Raw genomic sequence first — 22,683 nt, forward strand, 5'->3', positions numbered from 1 at the left:
TGTTTTACAGTCCCTTCCCCCAGGTCCACTCCACTATGCAGCCTTCATTCTGGACTCCTGTAATGACAAAAATACCTAATCATGTATCCCTTTTAAACAGTTTTCTCCTTTATCTGTTTCAATGCAGTATACATTATTTATCCCATCTTTCTCAGTCTCTTCCCAACTCCAGTATCAGTCCTGTTTTACAACAGTGTCACTATGAAGTATTTTTCCTTTTGTGACTGAGATATTTCACACAGCATAATGTCCTCCATGGTCACCTATTTTGAATAATATTGCATGAGTTCCTTGTTTTTTAATGCTATGTAGTATTCCATTGTATGAATATACCATACATTCTCTGTCAATTCGTTTGTTGATAGGCACTTGGGTTGTTTCCAGCTCCTTGCTATTGTGAACAAAGCCACGATAAACATGGGTGTGCATATATCTGCTTGGGTGTCAGTTATGGTCTCTTTGGGATATATTCTCAGTAGTGGAATTGCTGGGTCAATGGTATTTCTATTTGCAACTTTTTGAGAATGCGCCATACCGCCTTCCACAGGGGCTGCACCATTTTACACTTCCACTAACAGTGAATAAGGGTTCCAGCTTTTCCACAACCTCGTCAGCATTTGTTGCTTGCTGTTCTATTAAATTTTGCTATTCTTACTGGGATGATATTATATCTTATAGTTGTTTTAATTTGCATCTCTCTTAGAGCTAGAGATTTTGAACACGAAGATGTGCTTGTTGGCCATCTGAATGTCTTCTTTGGTGAAGTGTCTGTTCATATCCCGTGCCCATTTTTCAATTGGATTGTTTATCTTGTTGTGGTGCTCAAGTATTTTATAAATTCTAGATATAAGTCCCTTATCTGACATATCATTACCAAATACTTTTTCCTAGTCTGTTTTCCTAGTCTGTGGCTTCCGTTTTTACCCTGTTGGAGAAGTTTTTGTATGTGCATAGGGATTTGATTCTTAGAAGGTCCCGTTCATTTATTTTATCTTCTCCTGGTTGTAGAGTCTCTTAACTTTTTATAACAGTGGTCTTGTACATATTTGCTCTTTTGTGACAAACTTACCTCACTCAGCATAATACTCTCTAGATTCATCTGTGTTGTGTAACCTTTCACAAATTCTTCATTGTTTTTCAGTGTTGCATGGTACTCCATTGTGTGGATGTATCATAGTTTGTCTATCCATTTGTTTGTTGATGGACACATGGGTTATTTCCATCTCTTTGCTATTGTGAATAATGCTACAGTGTACTTGCGTGTGTATATATCTGTTTTACAGCTCTTATTTCTTTAGGGTATATACACATCATAGTGGAATAAATGGATCAAGTGGTATTTCTTGTCAACTTTTTAAGAAAACACCAACTTTCTATATTGGTTGCATCCTTTTACTTCTAGCAATGTATTAGAGTTCCAGTCTCACCATGCCCTCACCAGCACTTGTTGTTTGGTGTCTGGTTGAATTTTGCTGCTCTTACTAGGGTGAGGTAAGGTCTCGTTGTTATCTTAATTTGCATCTCTGGTGGCCTAGTAGTAAGGAATTGTGCTGCCAGCCCAAAGGCATGTGTTCTACTCTACCAGCTGCTGTGTAGAAGAAAGGTCGAGAGTCTCCTTCCTTGTGATTTACAGCTTCTAAAAACCTGCTGGGCTATCGGCCATGGTCAATTCCAGCTCAGTAGCACCTAACAATAATAACTAGTGATCTTTAATGTGTCTTCATGTGTTTGTTGGCCATTTGACTGTCTTCTTTGATGAAGAGTCTTCATAACTTCTTCCCATTTTGTAATTGGGTTGTCATTTTCTTGTTAAGATTTTCTAGTTTTCTGTGAATTTTAGAAATGAGCCCCTTGCCAGATAATGTCATTGCCAAGTAGTTTTTAACCAACCAGCACTGCTTTTTAAAAAGACACTTGCACATTTTTAGTACAAAATATTTTTGCCTTTGATTTCTCCTCCTTTCATCAGACCCCCAAAATGGCCACACCAAAGGAAAGTATAATTCTTTATTATTATTATTATTATTATTATTGTTAATTTTAATGAAAATTTACAGAGATTTTGGATTTCCATTCATCCATTGTTGCACTTTTCTCCCTGCCCACCCCACCCCTCTAGTTCATTCTTATGGGGGGAGACTGAGAAAGATGGGGTAAATATGTATACTGCATTGAAACATATGAGAGAGAGAACTGTTTAGAAGGGATATAGGATTAGGTATTATTGTCATGACAGGAGTCCAGATCGAAGGCTGCGTAGTAGAGTGGACTTAGGGGGAGGGATTGTATAACAGTGAAAGGAGAGTATATTTTAAGCCAGTAAACTACACCATGCCCATCGCATATACCTCCCAGAAACCTCAGCACAAAAGGAGGGCTGGGTGGGGAGAGAAATGTTAAAAAAGATCAGCACATTGCCTGCCATTGACGTCTATTTGATGGGATGCTGTTTTGTAGCATACATAGTGGCCTTCTAGTACTCCAGTTCACCACTTACACTGGGTTAGTGTGCTTAGAAAAGCGTCGTGGTAGTTGTTGTTGTTGTCGTCTAGTCACTTGTGACCCTAAGTACGCATAGCTCTGAACCTTGTCCTATCCTGAGCCAATCTGTCTCTGACACACCTCCCCTCATTACCCCAGTTTCTGTGTCAATCCATCCCATCTCGGTCTTCCTCTCCTGCACTCTCCTCCCTCTTCTTTTCCAAGCATGATGTCCTTCTCCCAGGACCAGGCCCTCCTGGCCACTTGCCCAAAGTATGTGAGACTGAGCTTCAAAATTGTTGCCTCCAAGGAGCAGCTTGGTTTCACCCTCTCTAGGACAGACCTGTTTGTGCATACTGTGAGTCAAAACAAACTGTTGGAACTTTCTTCCGGAAAAAAACCTGGCCTGCACCCCAAGAAGTAGGCTATGTCGTTGATCTTTTGGAGAATTTTTTTTTCCTTTCTGTGCCCCATCACCTTCTTCAGCCATATCCTAATTTTGATGCAACTTGCTAATCATGCTGGCATGCTCACTGCTAACTTGGGGAGTCCTGGAAGTCAAGCAGTGTGTTTGCATCCTCCCATAATTCCTTTTCAGTGCTTACAACAGTATGCTCTGTATTTATTGTTAGATGCTCTGGGAAGATATATGAAATGGTCCTGATATTAATTCCATTCCATATGTGATTGTTTTCTGTTATCTCCTTTCCAAAATAATGTTAAGATGGCAGATAATTTTGCTGTGTTTATTGAACATAACAATTTGCATTTTCTTTTTAAATAGGAGCTATCCAAGATCACCATGCCAGTTATATTCAATGAGCCTTTGAGTTTTCTCCAGCGACTGACTGAATATATGGAGCACACGTACCTCATCCACAAGGCCAGCTCCTGCTCTGATCCTGTGGAAAGGATGCAGGTACGTGTCGGGAGCTGTGGTGTGAGCACCAGGGAAGCCTGCCCCACACTGCTGTGCCCTGCTCCTCACTCACACAGTGAGTGCCAGGTCCCCGGTGAGCTGGGAAAGGTTCTCAGACCACTCAGCACATTCAGTGTGCCTTGTTTCATTCCTCTGCTGCCTGTAGGCACCGTGTCTGCCAAGTGGAAAAGACTGGTGAGAATTGCATGAGAAGCCAAGGGTGATCTGTAAACCAAACCTAGCTGGTTAGCCATTTCTAAGTTTTCTTTTTAGAAAGTATCATTAGAATGTTAGCAGGGAGGGGGAAAAACCCCTAAAACATGCCAGTCTTTCTTCTTTCAGAAATTCTCAGGGTGTTTCCAAGAAGGAATGAATGCACATACTCATGTATTTATGCTTATGTGTACCTTACTATGTATGTAGTGCTTTACGTTACAACAAAAAACAAGGACTTGAACTTTAAATAGCTCTTTGTGTAATGTCCATGGATGGACTTGATACAGGCAAGTATAGTAGACACATTGTCTTCCTTCAAACAAAGCAGTGACATTCCAAACAGAATCTTTCTGTTTCTTCTTTTATGTAAGTCATCTTTTCCCAAACTCCTCAGATTTGGCATCCATTTAATGATTTTGTATGTCTTGTCCATTATCCTAAAAATTGGAGAAGGGACATCATGCTTCGGAAGGAGAGGAAGAGCCTCAGTCAGGTGGATTGGCACAGTGACTGCAGCAGTCGGCTTGAGGGTATCAAAGATTGTGAGGATGGCACAGGATAGGACAGGGTTCAGGTCTGTTGTTCGTAGGTCATTATGTGTCCTATATGACTCAACAGCACCAAACAACAAGAGTCCCAAAATACTCTACTTTAAAAAACAAAATAAACATGCAATTTGTAGATAAATTAGTAGTAATTTGGTCTTGAGAGTTTTGGATGGTTTTGTTAAGAACTCCTTGAGACAGCTTGTAACATCCATGGGGTTTTACAAGAATGTCACTGGGAAATAGCATGTCAGGAAGAGAATACAATTTATTATCATTCTCAAAATCCAAGTTTCCTTATTCAGTTGTGAGAGCATATTAAAAATCTAAAGTCATTTAGCTCCTCAAAAAATAAATTTGTGGGTGACCATCTTTGTGAACATGCAACTCCTGAAAGAAGAAGGAGCCAGTGCCGCCATTTGTAATTTGTCCTGATTCTCTGTCCAACAGAGCGTAGCTGCTTTTGCTGTGTCGGCTGTTGCCTCTCAGTGGGAACGTACTGGAAAGCCTTTCAATCCACTTCTGGGAGAAACTTATGAATTAGTCCGGTGAGATCTTTTCCTGCCTCTAGATAGACTGTTGGGTTTTCATGCTTCACCACAATCAATTTTGAATGGCTCCTGCAATTTAGTAACTTTGGTATCTATATCTATGCTACTTACCACTTGGGAGCCTGTATGAGAACTATTGAAACAAATTTAAAAGTGTCATATTGGAAAGTAAGTAATCCTAGGGATTTTAATAACACTGACTATGGGATTAATTGTCCTTTTCTCCTTATATTGGCCATAAGACATCTGATTTTTGTAACCATCTAAAGTCTGTCAGCATAAATCTATGCTGTTGTAAAGATGTGATGCACCTGCAGCCCGGTCCCTTTGTCTGCTCGCTCCAGCCTCTTTTTACTTCTTTTACTTCCTCTGTATACAAGTTTGATATCATTTATTCCTTCTATATTTGAATGTGGGCACACCACATTTCTCTATCCTAATATAAGTGAGAGCTACACAGAGCTCCTTTTGTCATTTCATGCAAATTACTCTGTTTCATATGCATAATTTTTTATTTTACTGTGTCCAATAGCCCCATAATAGCATTGAATTTAGTAGTTTGCATTGTATCGGTACAACTTCTCATCTATAAAGTTATTGTTTCATCACGATAACAAGGGATTGTCTATTTTGTTGAATTTGTCTCTTTAATATTTTAATCTTGGTCTTTGATAGCAGTAGCAGTAATGCACACATTCAGTTGTACAGTTAATAACACTGTTCCTTCTTTTTTTTTTTTTTTACCTTAAGAGATGACCTTGGGTTCAGACTCATCTCTGAACAGGTCAGCCATCACCCACCAATTAGCGCATTTCACGCTGAGGGGTTAAACAACGATTTCATCTTTCATGGCTCCATCTATCCCAAGCTCAAGTTCTGGGGCAAGAGCGTAGAAGCAGAACCCAAAGGAATCATTACCTTGGAGCTCCTGGAGTAAGTTGGGGTCAAAGCCTTGGGCTCTTTCCATATACCCCTGCCTCCCCTAAGCATATCCACTTGCACACAGGCGTGATCATGCTCAAAAGGTAGGGCTGGAGGAAGCATCTAGAAAATATAAATTATCTAGCTCCATGTAAAAGAGTTTGAGAAATACAGCATTAGTTTTTGCTTGATTTAACCAGTGTTGGTTTGTATTTGATGTTTAGCCCAAGAGAATAGAGTTAATCACTCATGACAGTTCTTAAGAAACAGCTCTCTATGCATCATGAGGTCTGTTCATCATCTTTCAGAATGAATTCCTTTTTAGAAATAGTGAAATACTAGTTGTGCAGTACATCTTAGACATTAGGGATGTAAAAAATTCTCATCATTTAGAATCATTTTTGTTATGTACCATCAAGTCAGACTCATAGCTGACCCTCCAGTAGATTTTTGTTTTGTTTTTAGAGTGTGTGTGTGTGTGTCTGTGGGTGTGTCTCTGTGTGTGTGTGTCTGTGTCTGTGTGTGTGTACCGTCAAATCAGATCTGACTGGTATAGGAGGAAATTGTCCCTTCTTCTCCAGCAGAGCATTTGATGGAGGATTCAAACCATGCACCTCTGGGATTGCAGTTCATCTTCTTGCCACTAGGCCACCAGAGCTCGTCCTCCAGTAGATTTTTAGTCTAAAGTGTGTTGGAGAAGATTGCCAGTGTATCTCCCCAAGTGATGGAATCACACGTGCCCCTTAGGGTTAACAGTGTAACTTCTTAACCATGTTAAACTCAAAGACAGTGGTAGTTCCAGTTCTTGCAGAACGGGCACACCCTACCGTGTCTCTCCCGCTCAAAGGTGGCTCTGGTCTCTGAAAGGCAGCAAGGACTTAGGGAACTCTGGTGGCCTATTGGCAAGAAGCTGTGCTGTGACCAGCTGCTCTGCAGAAGGAGGAACAATCTCCTGTCACGCAGTTAAACCCTCCAGAGGGCCAGTTTCAACTCCATGGTACACAAAAACAACCCTGTCTCTCCCACTTGATGACTCTGAAAATCCTGAATGAAAGGCCACTCTGATCTCTGAAAGGCAAACAGTAGCAAGGACAAGGGACAGAAATTTAAAAAACCAAACCCTGGAGACCAACACAGGAGTACATTTCCTCGTCTTATTTTTAGTTCCCACATTTCCTGATTGGAGACTCAGGGCATCCTGAATCCCAGTGCTGACCTGTGGAAATGGACAGAAAACAGGCTTCTCCAATCTCTTCTCCTGAAGACCTGAAAGTGTAGACATCTACAGGGTGGAGAGTGCTGGGGAAATCCTGGGGGTGGGGGGGTGTCTCCTAGACTCACCCCAAAGCCAGCACCTGCCCCTCAGCTCCACTCTGCTGTGGTGGCTGCAGCATCAGGAACAATACTCTGGTACCTCAATTCAGAAATAGTCCTTCCTTCCTAACTGGAGGAACAGGGTCCAGAGGCCTGTGAAACAGTATGAGATTCTTGTCATTTTTAAAAATCTCTTTCTCGTCTCTTTATCCACAAGACTGGCCTAATTGTGCGGTGTGTGTAACAGACACAGAAGCTGAAACCCCACTGACTGCCAGTCAGAGCATCACTCTATCTCCAGCTCTAATTTAACTTCGGTTTCGTCAAGTTTTGTTTTGTTTTGTTGTTGTTTTAACAATGCCAGGCAAACTTTATTTTGTGACAGAAACAATGTATATAATAGGAGAAGGTTTTTTAAAATTTTTATTTTATGTGGTTTTTTTGTTGGTTTGCGTACAATAGTACATACATATTGTTTCATTTCTCTATCTTGTGTTTTCTACAGTCCAATTTTAATTGTTGTTCATGAAAGCATTCACATAAATTGTATTTTATATCATTAAATACTTTTAATCTATACCTATTATTACCCCTTTTTTTCCTGTCCCCACTGACTCTTTCCTAGTTCTTCACCACCAGCCCCCACTTTCCCATTCTGGCAACCTATACCCTGTGAATACATGCACACTCTGTTTAGAGTTTAATCAAAGGGCAGGCTTTGGGTTTTTTTTTTTCTTTTAAGGAACAGTGAGGGCACTACTACTGTGAGTTAAAGCCACAATATTTCTAAATTCCAGAGCTGAGTCAACTTTGCCACCTAAAGACTCATTATCATTCGAGACTTCTGCCATCAAGTTGATTCCCGTTCAGAGCTGTCCCACAGGGCAGAGTAGAGCTGCGCCATCAGGAATCTGAAGCTGTAAATATTTATGGAAGCAGACAGCAGTTGGTGCAGCACAGCAGGGGGGTCAAACCCCCAGCAGCCTCATTCGCAGCAAAACACTTTACTGCACCACTAAAGCATCTTTGTATTTAACATAGATATACTTTTTAAACAAAATAAGGCTCCACTTTTGTTTTGTAGACACAATGAAGCATACACATGGACAAACCCCACCTGCTGTGTGCATAACATCATCGTGGGCAAACTCTGGATTGAGCAGTATGGCAATGTGGAAATTACGAACCACAAGTAAGTCCGGGGATGCATGATTGACTGTTCCTTCCGCTTTAACCACAGCGTCCAGCGGACTTCTTTTGTGTGTGTGTTCATACACAAGTGTATGTGTGCAAACATGCATGTGTACGTGTGCAAAGCTCTAACAGAACCTGATGAAAATTTCCGAATCGGGCAGTAAAGCATATGAATAAATGAAGCTCCTGGAGTGAGCGGCGTCTGTTGAAGTTTCTGTTTCTGAAGAGCAAGGATGGATGAACTCTGAACTTCCCCACCTCCCATGAGCCTTGATTCCCCCTCAGTTTGTCCTGTTTATGTTGATCGGTTTATATTCTCCCCTTTGTGTTAGCCGTGCAAGGAAGGTGAACACAAGAGTCTATAAAGAGTTGGATTTGAGTCTAGGTTTGTCTTTGAGCCGCTGCTGGCCCTCACGGTCTCTTTGTGATGGCGGTGGGCTAAATGAGGATGAATCGTCCCTTCCATGTGGAACCTGGCACATGTTAGATAGCAGGTGCTGCTGGAGAGTTAGTGCCTTTATTCTTTGCTGCTTTGTTGATGTTGAATAGTGACCTGGACTTAATATTTCCTTCATAGGACCGGAGACAAATGTGTATTGAATTTCAAGCCATGTGGCCTTTTTGGTAAGGAATTACACAAAGTCGAAGGCTACATTCAAGACAAAAGGTAAAGTTTCCATTGAAAACTTTGGATCCTGGGGGTGTCTGGGGCACCGTGGTAAACCCTTGCCTTTCTCATGGGCTGAGCTGGCTTGATCCGCAGCCAGTGTGCATCACATTTGTCAGTGGAGGCTGTGTGCTGCTGTGATTCTCAATGTGGTGCTGCCGACTTCCCGCCCCTAAAATGAACCAGAGAGAAAGGCGTGCCCATCCACGTAGGAAAATTGGTCAGCGAACTCCTTTTGCATGTTGGTGTTCCAGCCAGGAAAAGTCCGTGAGGTTGGAGCAGGACACCTGTCATTGTTTTGTTCCCATGGTACATCGGTCCTGCCATCTCAGCAGCCGCTAACAATGGCCACAGTAACGATCGCTGTTGTTCGTGAAATAAAATCAAGTGTTAAAACATGCAGACATAATCCTCCTGACCAGTACATTGAAAAGTCTTTAAAAATGTGTCTTCTGTAATGAATCAGGTTAATAAAGATCTTCATGATGGTAGACTACAGCCAAGCGCTGGTTTTGCTGGTGGCTGACCATCCTTTTGTGTTGACAGCAAGAAGAAGCTGTGCGCCCTCTACGGGAAGTGGACCGAATGTCTGTACAGTGTGGACCTGGCCACATTTGAGGCTTACAAGAAAAATGATAAGAAGAACACTGAGGAGAAGAAGAACAGCAAACAGGTGTGCACCTTGTCAGGTGGAATCAAAGAAACAACTGGGCTCTACCTTCATGCCGGTCCCCCCTTTAGAAGCAACCTGTTGGGGTGTTACAGTTTGACAATTTTTGTTTGTGGGCTTTCTTCCTTATATTCTAATGTATGGCATTTTTCCTCCTTGAATTTCTTTAAATTGTGTTACCTATATACTTAACAAACATTTGCCATTTCAGTGCCACATGTACAACCCAGTGACGTCAGTTATGGTTACCATGGAGTTGAGCCCTCACCACTTTGGTCCCATGTTTTTTGTCACCCTTCCCAGGAAGTTCAGTGTCCCTTCCCACCTCCTTCCTACCTACATCTCTCTTAACAGGCTGGTGTCTGTCTTAGCAGCAAGAGCTTGTCTTCTAGCTTAGAGATGCACCACTCTTTTAAGCCTCTAATTGTTACCTCTGGAACATTGAAATCTTTCTGGTAACACTGAGAATTGGGAGTTCCTTGGAGATAAACTGCTTGGAGTTTGTCTCCAGCTTGGAGGAGTTTGGTTCCCACTCATCTGTCTATGTGCAACAGAAATTAAGATCCTTTGGATATTTCAAATTGCTTCTGAAATGACCCCGTTTATGTTGATGCTTGTTGTTCATTTTTGCTGGCCTTTTCTCCTGTCACTGAGTTACTGATCATGACAGTCATAGTTAAGGACATGAGTCACTACCGGACTGCTATCCTTCTGCCCTTTCTAACTTTTCTCTTTATGGGACACTTAATATCCTGATGGAATTCCCCACATGTACAGCACGTAGCTTCTTGTTGCCTGGCCTCAGGCAGGCTCTGCAGCTCATAGAATTCAGTCCCTGCCCACCACGCGAGAGAGCGGAGGGCTAAAGAAAGGTTGCACCTGTTTGGACAGGAAATATTTGTTTGCATCCAGACTACCCACCAGTAACTAGGAGAGCACACCCTCTGGGTTAGGATCCTGTCCCCAGCAGTGATGGCTGCTGAAATCTTACTCAGAGTCCTCTCTGCCTGCGTTCCTGCATTTGTAAAATGGGGATAACAGTAGTACCTGCCTGTGAGAAGAGCTCAGGAGAGTGCCCAGCTCATAGTAAGACAAAGCCCGTCTTGAGGGGGTTGTGTTGCTAAAGCCAAAAGCTACGCCACTCTATCTGTTCAAACCCACCAGCAGTTCTCTAGGCAAAAGCTGAACAGTCCCCTCCCATGTGATTTACAGTGGCAGGAGCCTTGTGGCGCGGGTTGGCTCTGAACTGGTTCTGATTTGATGGCAGTGATAGAGAATATTCCTTAAAAGCAAAAGACGTGCCTATTAGTGACTTTGTACATGAATTAGCCATGGCCCCGAGGTGAAAAGAGTGTTATTTTGTGACCAGACAAGCCTTTCCCTGACTTTGACTTTCCCTCCTCCCTTTTTTCTTTCCTTTTGTCATCACTCTGGGCACACAGGCTTTCCTTTCACTCTTTCCTCCTCCATTTCCTGCCTGCTTTTTCTGCGTTCGGAAGTGCATGGATGCTTTTTTAGTGGGTGGGGAACTGGTTGGGCTGGGACCCAGAGAGACCTGAAACAAAACCCCTTGGCTGCAGCTCCTGCTGGTGTGAGGCGACTTGGCAAGAGATGCCCACCCCAGCCCACTCATTAGGCAGCATGTCTCACAGGAAGTGGGGCAGGGAAGAGCATGGCGGAGGATCAGCAGAGAGCCCTCATGTCCCTTAGTCTCCTGTCAGTCTTTGCAGGAAAATGGCCTTTTCCTCACCATAATTTATTCTTGCACATGCACTCCATGTCTCCTTATCTTCCTCTCTCTCGTCCACCTGCTGTCAACTTCTCATGCTCTGAGCATGTTCACATACTCTGTGAAGACTTCTATCAGCATTATGACATAGTTAAAATATTATTGTTTTGTTTTATTTTGATTGTTTTAATGTTTAAAAATTTGCCCCATGATTAACCATTTTCAAATGTAGAATTTATTGACATTTATTGCATTTCCCAGATGTTGTGCTGCCATCACCGCCATCATTTTCTAAAACCTTTTCATCATCCTGAGCAGACACTCAGGCCTCTTAAAAAGTAACTCCCCCTGTACTGCAGTGCTGAAGGCATGTGGTTCAAGTCCATCAGCTACTCTGCTGGACATGGAGGGGCAATGTCCTGTACAAGTCGGATCCAATTTGATAGTACACACATTAAAAAAATAATAAAATTTTACAAGTCAGATCCAATCTGATGGCACACACATTAAAAAAATAATAAATTTTTTTTTAAAAAAAGTAACACCCCCCCCAAAAAAAAGGAACTTCCCTTTGACCCCTTTACCCAGCTATTGGGAACCACTAGAAACTTTGCTCTCAGTGTCTTGGCCTAGTTTAGATATGTCATGTAAATAGGATCATACTGTATTTGTCCTTTCATGTCTGACTTGTTGCACTTTTTTGGTGAATTTGTTTTTTAACTTTTTTTTTTTTTAAAGAAAGCATTTTCATTGAAAATTCCTCACCAGAACTTAGCAATTGCTTAACCGTGACCTTAGGAATACTTTTAACCTTCCAAACCCTGAATTCTCTGTGGGTGAGCCTGAGATGATGATGTCAAGTTCATTTTTGTTCTTGTTGATTGCCTTCCGGGTGAGCACGACTCATAGCAACCCTGTGAACAAAAGACCTGAAGTCCCTCTACAACTATTGACATTTATCAAAGTTCATAGAGTTTCTGGAGGCATGTTGTTTAGGAAGTGGATGCCACTCCTGCTTCCAAACCTGTCATAGTATGTTATTGTTGTTATGTGCTGTTGAATTGCACACGATGCACAGTGACCGTATGTACAGCCGTTCTGAACCCTTCCCTGTCCTGAGCCAGTCTCACTGATTCTGACACACGAATTCCCATTGCCCCAGTCACTGTATTAATCCATCTTATCTGGGGTCTTCCTCTCCTGTGCTGCCCGTCCACCCTTCCAAGCATGATGTCCTTCTCCAAGGGTCAATCTCTCCTGGCCGCATGCCCAAAGTAAGTGAGGTGGTACTTCGAAATCCTAGCCTCCAAGAAGAGACTCCAAGATAGACCTATTTGTTTTCTTGGCAGCACATGGTATGTTCCAGTCTCTTCTCCAGCACCACAACTCAAAGGCATCTATTCTTCTGTCATACTTAGTCATTGTCCAACTCTCTGAAGTATAACAAGTAATTGAGAAGACCATGGCCCGGATTAAGTGCACCTTGGTATCTAGACTGGCATCATTGTTCTTCAGCACTCTGGAGAGGTTCATGACAGCAGATTTCCCCAATACAATTCATCTTTTGATTTCCTGACTGTTGGTGTTAAGAGTGTTGATTGTGGATCCAAGCAAGCTATAATTGCTAACAAGCTCAGTCTCTTCCCCATCTATTATGGTGCTGCCAGTTGACCCAGTGATGGGAATCTTTGTCTTCTTTATGTTGAGCTTCAATCCATATTGAAGACTACCTTGACCTCAAAAGGTCAAACAGCAAGTGCTTCAGGTTTTCTTCCGTTTTAGTAAGCAAAGTTATGTCATTTGCGTATCATAGGTTATTAATGAGTCTTCCTCCAATCTTGATGCCACAGTCCTCCTCATAAAGCCTTGCTTCCCAAATGATCTGTTCTCCATACAGATTTAAAAGGTATGGAAAGAGGATGCATCCCCGACACACTCCTTTCCTGATTTTGAACCATGCAGTGTTTCCTTGCTCTGTTCTGAAAACTGCTTCTTGGTCCAAGTATAGGTTTTATATTAGCACAATCAAGTGTTCTGAGATTGCCATTTTCCTCAAGGTTAGCCACAACTTGTGATCCACACAGTCAAATGCCTTTGTATAGTCAGTCAGACACAGATAGACATTCTTCTGGTACTCTCTGCTTTCAGCCAAGATCCATCCGATATTGGCAATAATGTCCCTAGTGCCATGACCTCTTCTAAACCCAGCTTGTATTTCTGGTAGTTCTCTGTCAATGTTGTTCAGGTCTTTTCTGGATAACCTTCAGCAGGGTAAGGATTAAATGTATACAGGAAGCAGGAGTGGCATCCACTTCCTAAACCACATGCCTCTGGAAACTCTATGAACTTTGAGAAATGACGATAGTTATAGAAACATTTCAGGTCTTTTGTTCATAGAGTTGCTATGAGTTGTGCTCAACTCGATGGCAATCAATAACAACAAATGTATACAGCTCCTGATACAGCTCTGGCCATAACAAGTAGTCCCCAAGAGTTCCTTTTTACCAAGCATTTTCCCAAATTCTCTTTTATCAAATGCATTCCAGGTCTTGAGTATTTGTTCTCTTTTTCGCTGCTGGTAAATTTCATTAACTCCCTCCAGAATTCCCGCTTCTGTTGTTCTGTGTACGTTCCCTTCCTGGCTTGGCCTTTCTCTTGTGCCACCTCCTCCGCATTAGCCGGTTCCCATGTTGCCCTGGATCCTCTGTGCTTACCATTCAGAGGCTGCTTAGTACACAGCCAAATGAATCATTTTGTCTTAGCAAAAAAAAGATGCTTTTAAAACATGAAAACTCTGTAATAAAAAATGAGGATGATAATAGCCCCGGATACACTAGCATGAAGAGTGGTGGGAATAAGAACATAGCACTAACATGCACAAGGCAGGAATGCTTACTGAATTTGTCCAGTCATTGAGCAAGTATTTCTTGCCTCCCTAACATGGTGTTAAAAGGTAGAACTAGATGAAAAAGAAAGTAATGGTCTCCCCATCCTCTTCCACATTCTCGTGGTGTTCACAGAATGGGGCTTGTTTTACTTTTTCAGAGTAGTCTCTTTAAATATACCTAAATGGGGTTGTTTTTTCTCATGTTGATTCTTAAAGATGAGCACATCCGAGGAGTCCGATGAGATGCCCATGCCGGATTCTGAGAGCGTGTTTGTTATCCCGGGAAGCGTTCTACTGTGGCGGATCGCCCCCAGGCCTCCTAACTCCGCCCAGGTGAGACAGCGCCCAGCAAGCACAGACTTCTCCTGCCCCACACAGAGGGCCAGCTCAGGCCCTGGAGACAGGCTGGCAGAGTGTGTCTGCCCCTGTCCCCCCACTGCCTGCTGTGACCTTTACCTCTTGCCCTTCTCCTGTCACTTGAAGACCCTGGGCACTCATGTTATCCACCCTCTGGGTATCTGGGTGGGCAGGGTGTGTTACCATGAGGTTTTTACTGGACCTTCTTAATAACTACTTAGCAGTAAGACTGGCCCTAGTTAAAAGCAGGGTGGTGTACCATCCTCAGTTTTAACCCCCAACCCAACAAGTAATGGTTTTAATTGGGAGGGGGAGAAAAAGCACAAATGGTGATGTTGCTTACTCTTCTGCTTGATGCTGATGGGAGCAGATATTTATCTTGTGAGGTCTACTTTGAAATGCCTTTGAAACAGATGCACAGAGGTGGTCCAAACCTGAGTGGTCTGACCACTTACAAATGCGACTGGGGGCTGGTCCTCCTTACAGCACACCTAGTCTGCAATAAGGGCTTCTCATTTTGTTATATAAGCTGGTTTGTCTTAAATGGAACCTTTCCCCCCCTTTTCAGATGTATAATTTTACCAGTTTTGCAATGGTTTTGAATGAAGTAGACAAGGAAATGGAAAGTGTGATTCCTAAAACGGACTGCAGGTTGCGGCCTGACATACGTGCTATGGAAAATGGAGAGATTGGTAAGTGCCACCACTGAACGGCGACGTCTTCGGGGTGAGGGCCTGCTTCATCCCTGCTGGCCATTATTGTCCTTGGGATGTGAACATTTTAGTCTCCAAGATTCTTTTCAACTAAATTTCAGTAACCTTTTTTTAATACTTAGAGGTCAGTTGTTATTGTTATTGTCATTGTTGTATAGCGACCCTGTGTACAGCAGCTCTGAACCCTGCCCTCTCCTGCGCCAGTCTCACTAATTCCGATGCACCTATCTACCCCGATTGCCCCAGTCACTGTATCAATCCATCTCATCCGAGATTTTCCTCCTCTTTGCTGTCCCTCCAACCTACCAAGCATGTAGACCTTATTAGCTCATATTCATTCTTTCACTGGCATTCCCCTGACAAGTTAATATTTATGGCCAGAGGTATATCTTAAGGCCAGAAGGGGATAGAGACCAAAACCTATATTCTCTTCTAATCTTAGAGAATTTCAATATCACCTTATGAGTTTTGAGGAGCTTTATTGAAGTAGTCTGTAGGGACTTGCGCTGCTGAGTCCACTAGGTACTCCACAGAGAAAGATGGGAGATCCCCTCTTGTGCAGTTTAGAGCCTTGGAAAAGTTGCTGAAGGGTCAGCTTTGGAGACTTTGGATGTTTGGGGAAAAGTGTCACAGGCATCTACTAGAGAGCAAGGATGCTGAAACAGACCCTGCAAGATACAGAGCAGCCCCTGCAACAGAGACTTCTCTGAGCCCGAATGTCAGCCGGGTCAAGTCTAACTGTGTATTCTGAGTCTTTCTGCAAATTATTATAATAAATAATATTTTGGGAACAGTTTCAATTAATTGTGAAAGGGATCTGAGGGAGATCTCACCAGAAAGTTAGAATAATTGGACACAGTGTGTTATATTTTTCCTTCCATGTTTGCACTGAGGGGTCTTTTTTAGCCTTAAGGCTCCTTCTGATGAAGCGTGCTATGGTGTCATGGTGGTGGTTGTTAGTTATTGCAAAGTTGGCTCTGACTCATGTTTACTCCACGTTCAGCAGATAGAACTACGGCCACGCCCACCCCACTCTCTGCATTGTCAGCGTCCTTGAAGTCCACTGTTGACTTCCAGCCTAGGGGGCTCACCCTCCAGCACTAGAGTGGACATTAGGCATTTGACTTTGTGGGTCATAGTAAATTATGGCTAACATTGAGAAGATTGGGAATCCCAGAACACTTGTGTTCTTGAGAAACCTGTGCATAGGCCAAGATGCACTTATTTGAGCAAAATGTGGGAACACTGTGTGACTTAAATTCAAGACAAGTAGGCATCAGGGCTTTATCTTTCCTCCATACGTGTTCACTTTGTATGCTAAGAAGATAATTTGAGAAGACGAACCTGGCATCAGGATTGGAGGGTGTGTCCTCAACAACCTGTGTTATGCAGATGGCACAACCTTGCTTGCAGAAAGTGAAGGAGACTTGAAGCACTTATGCACAAGATCAAAGACATCTCAACATCAAGAAACAAACCTCCTCACTCTTGGACCAATCGACATCAGTATAGATGGAGAAAAGATTGAGGTTGTCAACTATTTCTTTAATCTTTAGCCAACACCTATGGTAGTAGGACTCATAACAGCAAAAGACGTGTTATAGTGGGAAAATCTGTCCAGGAACTTTCCAAAGGACTAAACAGGAATAATTTCCCTTAAAATACTAAGATACTCTTGATCCCAGCCGTTATATTTTTATTTGCTTCCTGTGCATCTAAAAGATGGACAGAGTGTAAGAATGCCAAAAGAATTGATGTTTTTGAATTGTGGTATTGGCAAATAGTATTGAACATACCAAAGTAAAAAAAAAATCTGTCTTAGAGGAAGTACAACCAGGGCGCTTCTTAGATGCAAGGATGATGGAAAGACCTTGTCTCACATACTCGAGGCTTGTTAAGGAGCCAGTCCTGAAAAAGACATCGTGCTGGGAAAGGTAGAAGGTTAAAGAGAGGAAGACTCGACAAGATGGATTGGCAAAGTGATCCTGACAATGAGCTCAAGAGTAGTGGAGACTGTGAGGATGGCACAGGATAGGACAAGGTTCGGATCTGTTGTTCATACGGTTCTGTGAGTTGTAATTGACTTAAGGGCACATAACAACAATGTTTTGAAGTAAATACCTAGGCATTTCTTCATAGTATGTCTTAGTCTGGAACCGCCACTGACATTTTTCCACTATAGGTGACCCTAATGGTAAAGTCAAGGACTGCAGTTTTCAATATGGACTGAAGTTCAATATCAAGAAAACAAAGATTCTCACCACTGGGCCAATTGGCAGCATCAGTATGGATGGTGAAGAGGTTGAGATAGTTAACAGTTTTTGTTTACTTGGTTCCACAGTCAACACTCTTGGTAACAGCAGCCAGGAAATCAAAAGATGAATTGCATTGGGAAAGTCAGCTGTGAGGGACCTCTCAAGAGTTCTGAAGTGCAACGACGTCAGGCTGGAGACTAAGGTGCGCCTGGATCCAGGCTATATATAGTCTTTGCAATTACGTGCTATGCATTGGAGAGCTGGACACTGAATAGGGATGATAAAAAGAGAATTGATGCCTTTGTGGTGCTGGAGAAGAGTTTTGAATATACCATGGACTGCTAGGAGAACAAACAGGTTTGTCCTGGAGAGGGTGAAGCCAGAATGTTCCCTGGAGTCAAGGATTCTGAAGCTTCATCTGACATACTTTGGGCATGTTGCAAGGAGGGACTGGTCCTTGGAGAAGGACATCATGTTTGGGAGAGTGGAGACAGCGTGGGAGAGGAAGACCCTCGATGAGATGGATCGATTCTGTGAGTGGAGTGGTGGGAATGAGTGTGTTTGAGACAGCGAGGTTGGCACATGATAGAACGGCATTTAGGGCTCTTGTACATGGGGTCGCTATGAATCGCAAACGACTCGATGGCACATAACAACAACAACAATGGTAAAGTTTCCAGCATCACAGCAAGATGAAGCTATCACAGCACAACAAGCTGACAGACAAGTGGTGAGCAAATGCATGGCACTTGTTAAGAGACAGACAGACAATGAGTCTTAAATGCCTGTTCTGCCTCTCACTACCCTAGGTTCCAGTACACTGGTTTCCCTACGAGGATGGTGTTTCTCTGTAGTGTTGTTGTGGTTACCAATGTGCCTGGAATGCCCTACACAGAAAGACTTTTCACTGATGCTCTTTTTCTTTAGATCAAGCTAGTGAAGAAAAAAAGCGATTAGAGGAAAAACAAAGAGCAGCACGCAAAAACAGGTCCAAGTCAGAAGAGGACTGGAAGACCAGGTGAGTGACACTGTCAGGTTATGTGACTCGGCCCTCAGATGGGCTTCTTCCTGCCTGTCAGTGAAGCCAGGGGTGGAGTGTCAGCCATCACAGAGCAAGAAACTGTCCAGCACTTGCTCAGCTGGATTGTTCCGAGGCCTGAGAGAAAAATTACTGTCCCTAACATGTTCTGAATATTCAGAGTGAAAGAATTGCATGAATGACTATAAAAAATGGTTATTTGGCAGAGGGGTGAGGATGGATAGGGATGAAAAAACAGAGTTGCACAATTGGGGGGTGGAGGGAGGGGGTAAAGGAAAGGGGAAAAATCCAGTGCGGACCTGAAAAGACAGTAGTGATGGGCATAGTCCAATGGTGATTAATTTTTTAAAACATAATGCATATGAATGAGTCTGTGAAACACAATATGAATGAAGAATGTGTGAAACACAATGTATGCAAACTTTGTAAGCACGCCAACATAAAATATAAAAAAAATAAATATCTTCTGAGTACCCTAAAAAGAAAAGGATCATGGCTATTTGGAAACTCTTGTTGTTATTGATTGCCATCGAGTCAAGCACAACTCAAAGCAACCCTATAAATAAAATTCCTGAAGCCCTTTTATAACTATTGTCATTCTCAAAGTTCATAGAGTTTCTAGAGGCATTTTGTTTAGGAAGTGGATGCCACTCCTGCTTCCATCTGGAAATTATGTTTAAAATATTTCTACACAGTAATATAGGTAAATGCCAGTTAAATCAAGTTAACAAGCAAAACTTTATACTTTCTGTACTTAAAAGGGAAAAGTAAAATCCAGAAGTACAGATTTTTGCATAGAAAAAATTACTTCTTTACCAGGACCATGCACTTTACCCAGCAGCAATGGAACTCAACAGTAGAGAAAACTTGCTTCCTGCTATGCTCATCTTTTTACTCCCATAGGGAATGTCCACTGCTGTCGTGGTGATGATAGGGACCTTTGAGTCTAAGTGAGCAAATTCATCCTCAAGCTGGGGTTGTGGAAGGCAGGTGACATGCCCCTCAACATAGGAAACCAGCTAGGTCTGCTTCTTCTAAAATTACAGATACAGCATGTGGGGATGTTTAAAGCCAGATACTTTAAAATATGGATCCAAGGATCCATATTATCATTGAGACCCAGAAAGATTTGCATGAGATGAATTTTAGGAGATCATGTTCCATGAACTGAAAAACAAACAGTCTTTAAAATTACACAAAATTTTTCTGTCACTAGCTTGGAAAAGTTAATATCATTTCTGTGGTACTCAGGTTAGTTAGAAACTGGGATTTTAAGAATTTGGGGAAATAAGCAGCTTGGAACTGCTTTATTATAAAAATACTATCCAAAAATGACTGGAACAGCACATGAGCAGAGAACTGCCAGAAGTCCAGGCTGGGTTTAGAAGGGGTCATGGTACTAGGGATATTGTAGCTGATGTTAGATGGATCTTAGCTGAAAGCAGGGAATACCAAAGGAATGTCTGTGTTTCATTGACTATGCAAAGGCATTTGACTATGTGGATCATAACAAACTGTGGCTGACTCTGAGAAGAATGGGAATCCCAGAACACTTGATCGATCTAGTGCGAAACCTATACTTGGACGAGGAGTCAGTCGTCAGAACAGAGCAGAAAAACATTGCATGGTTCAAAATTGGGAAAGGTGTATGCCAGGGATGTGTCCTGTCTCCGTACCTTTTTAACCTGTATGCAGAACAGATTATCCGAGAGGCTGGGCTCTATGAACAGAAATGTGGGGTCAAGATTGGTGGAAGATCTATCAACAGTCTACGATATGCAGATTATACAACCCTGCTTGCTGAAACTGAGGAGGACCTGAAGCGCTTGCTGCAGAGAGTCAAAGACTACAGCCTCCAATATGGATTGTGGCTCAATGTCAAGAAGACAAAGATTCTCACCACTGGACCAATTGGCAGCATCAGGCTGGATGGTGAAGAGATTGAGATTGTTAACAACTTTAGTCTGCTTGGCTCCACTGTCAACATTCTTGGCACCAGTAGCCAGGAAATCAGAAAACGTATTGCGATGGAAAAGTCTGCTGTTAGGGACCTCTCCAGGGTACTGAAGAACAATGGTGTCACTCTGGAGACTAAGGTACATCTGATACAGGCCATGGTCTTTGCAATCACTTGTTATGCATCAGAGAGTTGGACAATGACTAGGGAGGATAGAAGAATTGATGCCTTTGAGCTGTGGTGCTGGAGAAGAGTATTGAGTGTACCATGGACAACCAAGAAAACAAATGGATTCATCCTGGAGAGGATTAAACCAGGCTGCTCCTTGGAGGCAAGAATTCTGGGGCTTTGTCTGGCATACTTTGGACATATTGTAAGGAGGGACAGGTCCTTAGGGACATCATGCTTGGTAGGGTGGAGGGACAGCACAAGAGGGGAAGACCCTCTATGAGGTGAATTGATTCAGTGACTGGGGTAATCGGGATGGGTGTGTCAGAGGCAGTGCGATTGGCACAGGATAGAGCAGGGTTTAAGGCCGTTGTACATAGGGTCGCTATGAGTCGCAAGCGACTTGACGGCACATAACAACAACAGAATGTCTCATCCTAATTCAATATGAAGGACCTGGTGTAAGTGGAATAATAAAAACAAAGATGTTTGTGAGGCGTTAACTATAAATCAACTAGATAGATAGATAGATAGATAGATAGATAGATAGATAGATAGATAGATAGATAGATAGATAGATAGATGATAGATATAGAGAGATAGAGCTAGAGATATATCTAGAAGAATGTTGTAAAAGGTCACTTTCACCCTATATTATAATTGCTTAGATAAGGAGTTGGGCTAGAGTGAACTAATTCAACAAATATACTAATTCAGTCAGCGCTGCAAGACACATGCTCCTACTGCTGCTGTTCCGCATAAGCAGCTCTGGTGGCGTAGCAGTAAGGAGTTGCATTGTCAATCCAAAGGTAAGCTGTTAGAATACACTAGCTGCTCCAAAGGAGAAAGATTGGCAGTCTCCTCATGATTTACAGACTCTAAAAACCTGCTGGAGGGTCAGTTGTGAGTTGGTCCTGACTCCGTGATACATAACAATATCAAGCTGTTCAATATTTTTGCTAAGTGCTGTGGAAGCTCTTACATGAATGATATCATTACTTCTTTTGGAATATTATTCTTCACACATTTCCTGAAGAGACTTTGTCAAGTCTTTCCCAGCATGACACTCTGAGTCTGTTCTGGTATCTCTGTATATAACTCCTAGAATGAAGAGAGGGGAAGTGGTGGAGCACCTGTGGAAACAGAGCAGGCACAGGAGGCAGCAGGTCCCTTCTGATTACAGCACATCCCTCCTAAGCCCTGTCCATTCTCTTACAGGTGGTTCCATCAAGGCCCTAATCCCTACAATGGTGCACAAGACTGGCTCTATGCGGGCAGCTACTGGGACAGAAACTACTTCAATCTACCTGACATTTATTAAAATGCACATAAGTCAGGGTGGTTGGCTGATTTATGAATAAGTCTTAAATCTGTTTTTTGTGTTTGTTTTTTTTTAAAATGGGTGGGTTTTTTTCTTCTTGATTTCTACTCATCTTTAAAAATAAAAGAGAGGGCCCATGTGTAACTTGCATTTCACACAAAAGTAAGGCATTAAGGTGATGAAAGTCTTGGGAAGAAGAGATAATTTTACTATCCAAACAAATTTATTTGGGAAACTATTTTGTTTAGAGGAGAAACTGCTGGGGAATCTGCTTTTGCAGTTGTTGTTGCCATATTTACTGAAGGTTGATAACTAAATATAACATGAGCTTTATGAATTCTGTAGTAATTCTAAATCATTGCAATATTTTTATGCTGTCATTGCTTGAATATTTTAGATGTAACTCTGAAATGTTTAGAGCTCTCCTGTACAGTATTTATGTGCTAAAACATAGAGACGGCTCTGCCATTTTGTAACGAGTACATTGATCAGATGGCTTTTCTTTGCGTGAAATTTTCTCAAGTTTTACCATCCTCAACCTAAAAAAAAACCCCAAACAAAACCCAGAAAAAAAGCCTGAATATTCCACAATAGGTATTCATGATTTGAAACGTCTAAAGAATTAACCTGGAAAGGATATTTATGGTAGTGTTGTGAATTTACTTTGACAATTATAATCAATGTTGTTTAAAGGAAATTTAAATTGTACATGCTTGAATTGAAATATGTATAAAATAAAATTTAGCAATTCACTAAAATGGACCTAGAAATATAGATTT

At 42.2% G+C, this 22,683-nt stretch overlaps 1 protein-coding gene across 1 annotated transcript in view; it reads left to right on the forward strand.

Annotated features, from left to right (window-relative positions):
* OSBPL1A (oxysterol binding protein-like 1A) overlaps positions 1 to 22,020 on the forward strand; it is a 300,437-nt gene extending 278,417 nt beyond the window's left edge. The window contains exons 19-28 of the mRNA XM_006895041.1: positions 3,266 to 3,400; positions 4,612 to 4,709; positions 5,463 to 5,645; positions 8,032 to 8,139; positions 8,719 to 8,808; positions 9,355 to 9,481; positions 14,311 to 14,427; positions 15,020 to 15,143; positions 18,347 to 18,437; positions 21,802 to 22,020. Coding sequence (XP_006895103.1) covers positions 3,266 to 3,400; positions 4,612 to 4,709; positions 5,463 to 5,645; positions 8,032 to 8,139; positions 8,719 to 8,808; positions 9,355 to 9,481; positions 14,311 to 14,427; positions 15,020 to 15,143; positions 18,347 to 18,437; positions 21,802 to 21,904 — 1,176 coding nt within the window. The 3' untranslated portion in view covers positions 21,905 to 22,020. The remainder of the gene's footprint in view (positions 1 to 3,265; positions 3,401 to 4,611; positions 4,710 to 5,462; positions 5,646 to 8,031; positions 8,140 to 8,718; positions 8,809 to 9,354; positions 9,482 to 14,310; positions 14,428 to 15,019; positions 15,144 to 18,346; positions 18,438 to 21,801) is intronic.
* The last annotated feature ends 663 nt before the right edge of the window (positions 22,021 to 22,683 follow it).

Source organism: Elephantulus edwardii, unplaced genomic scaffold, assembly GCF_000299155.1.
Source record: "Elephantulus edwardii isolate Elephantulus edwardi_28Jun2011 unplaced genomic scaffold, EleEdw1.0 scaffold00155, whole genome shotgun sequence".
Taxonomy (NCBI): Eukaryota; Metazoa; Chordata; class Mammalia; order Macroscelidea; family Macroscelididae; genus Elephantulus; species Elephantulus edwardii.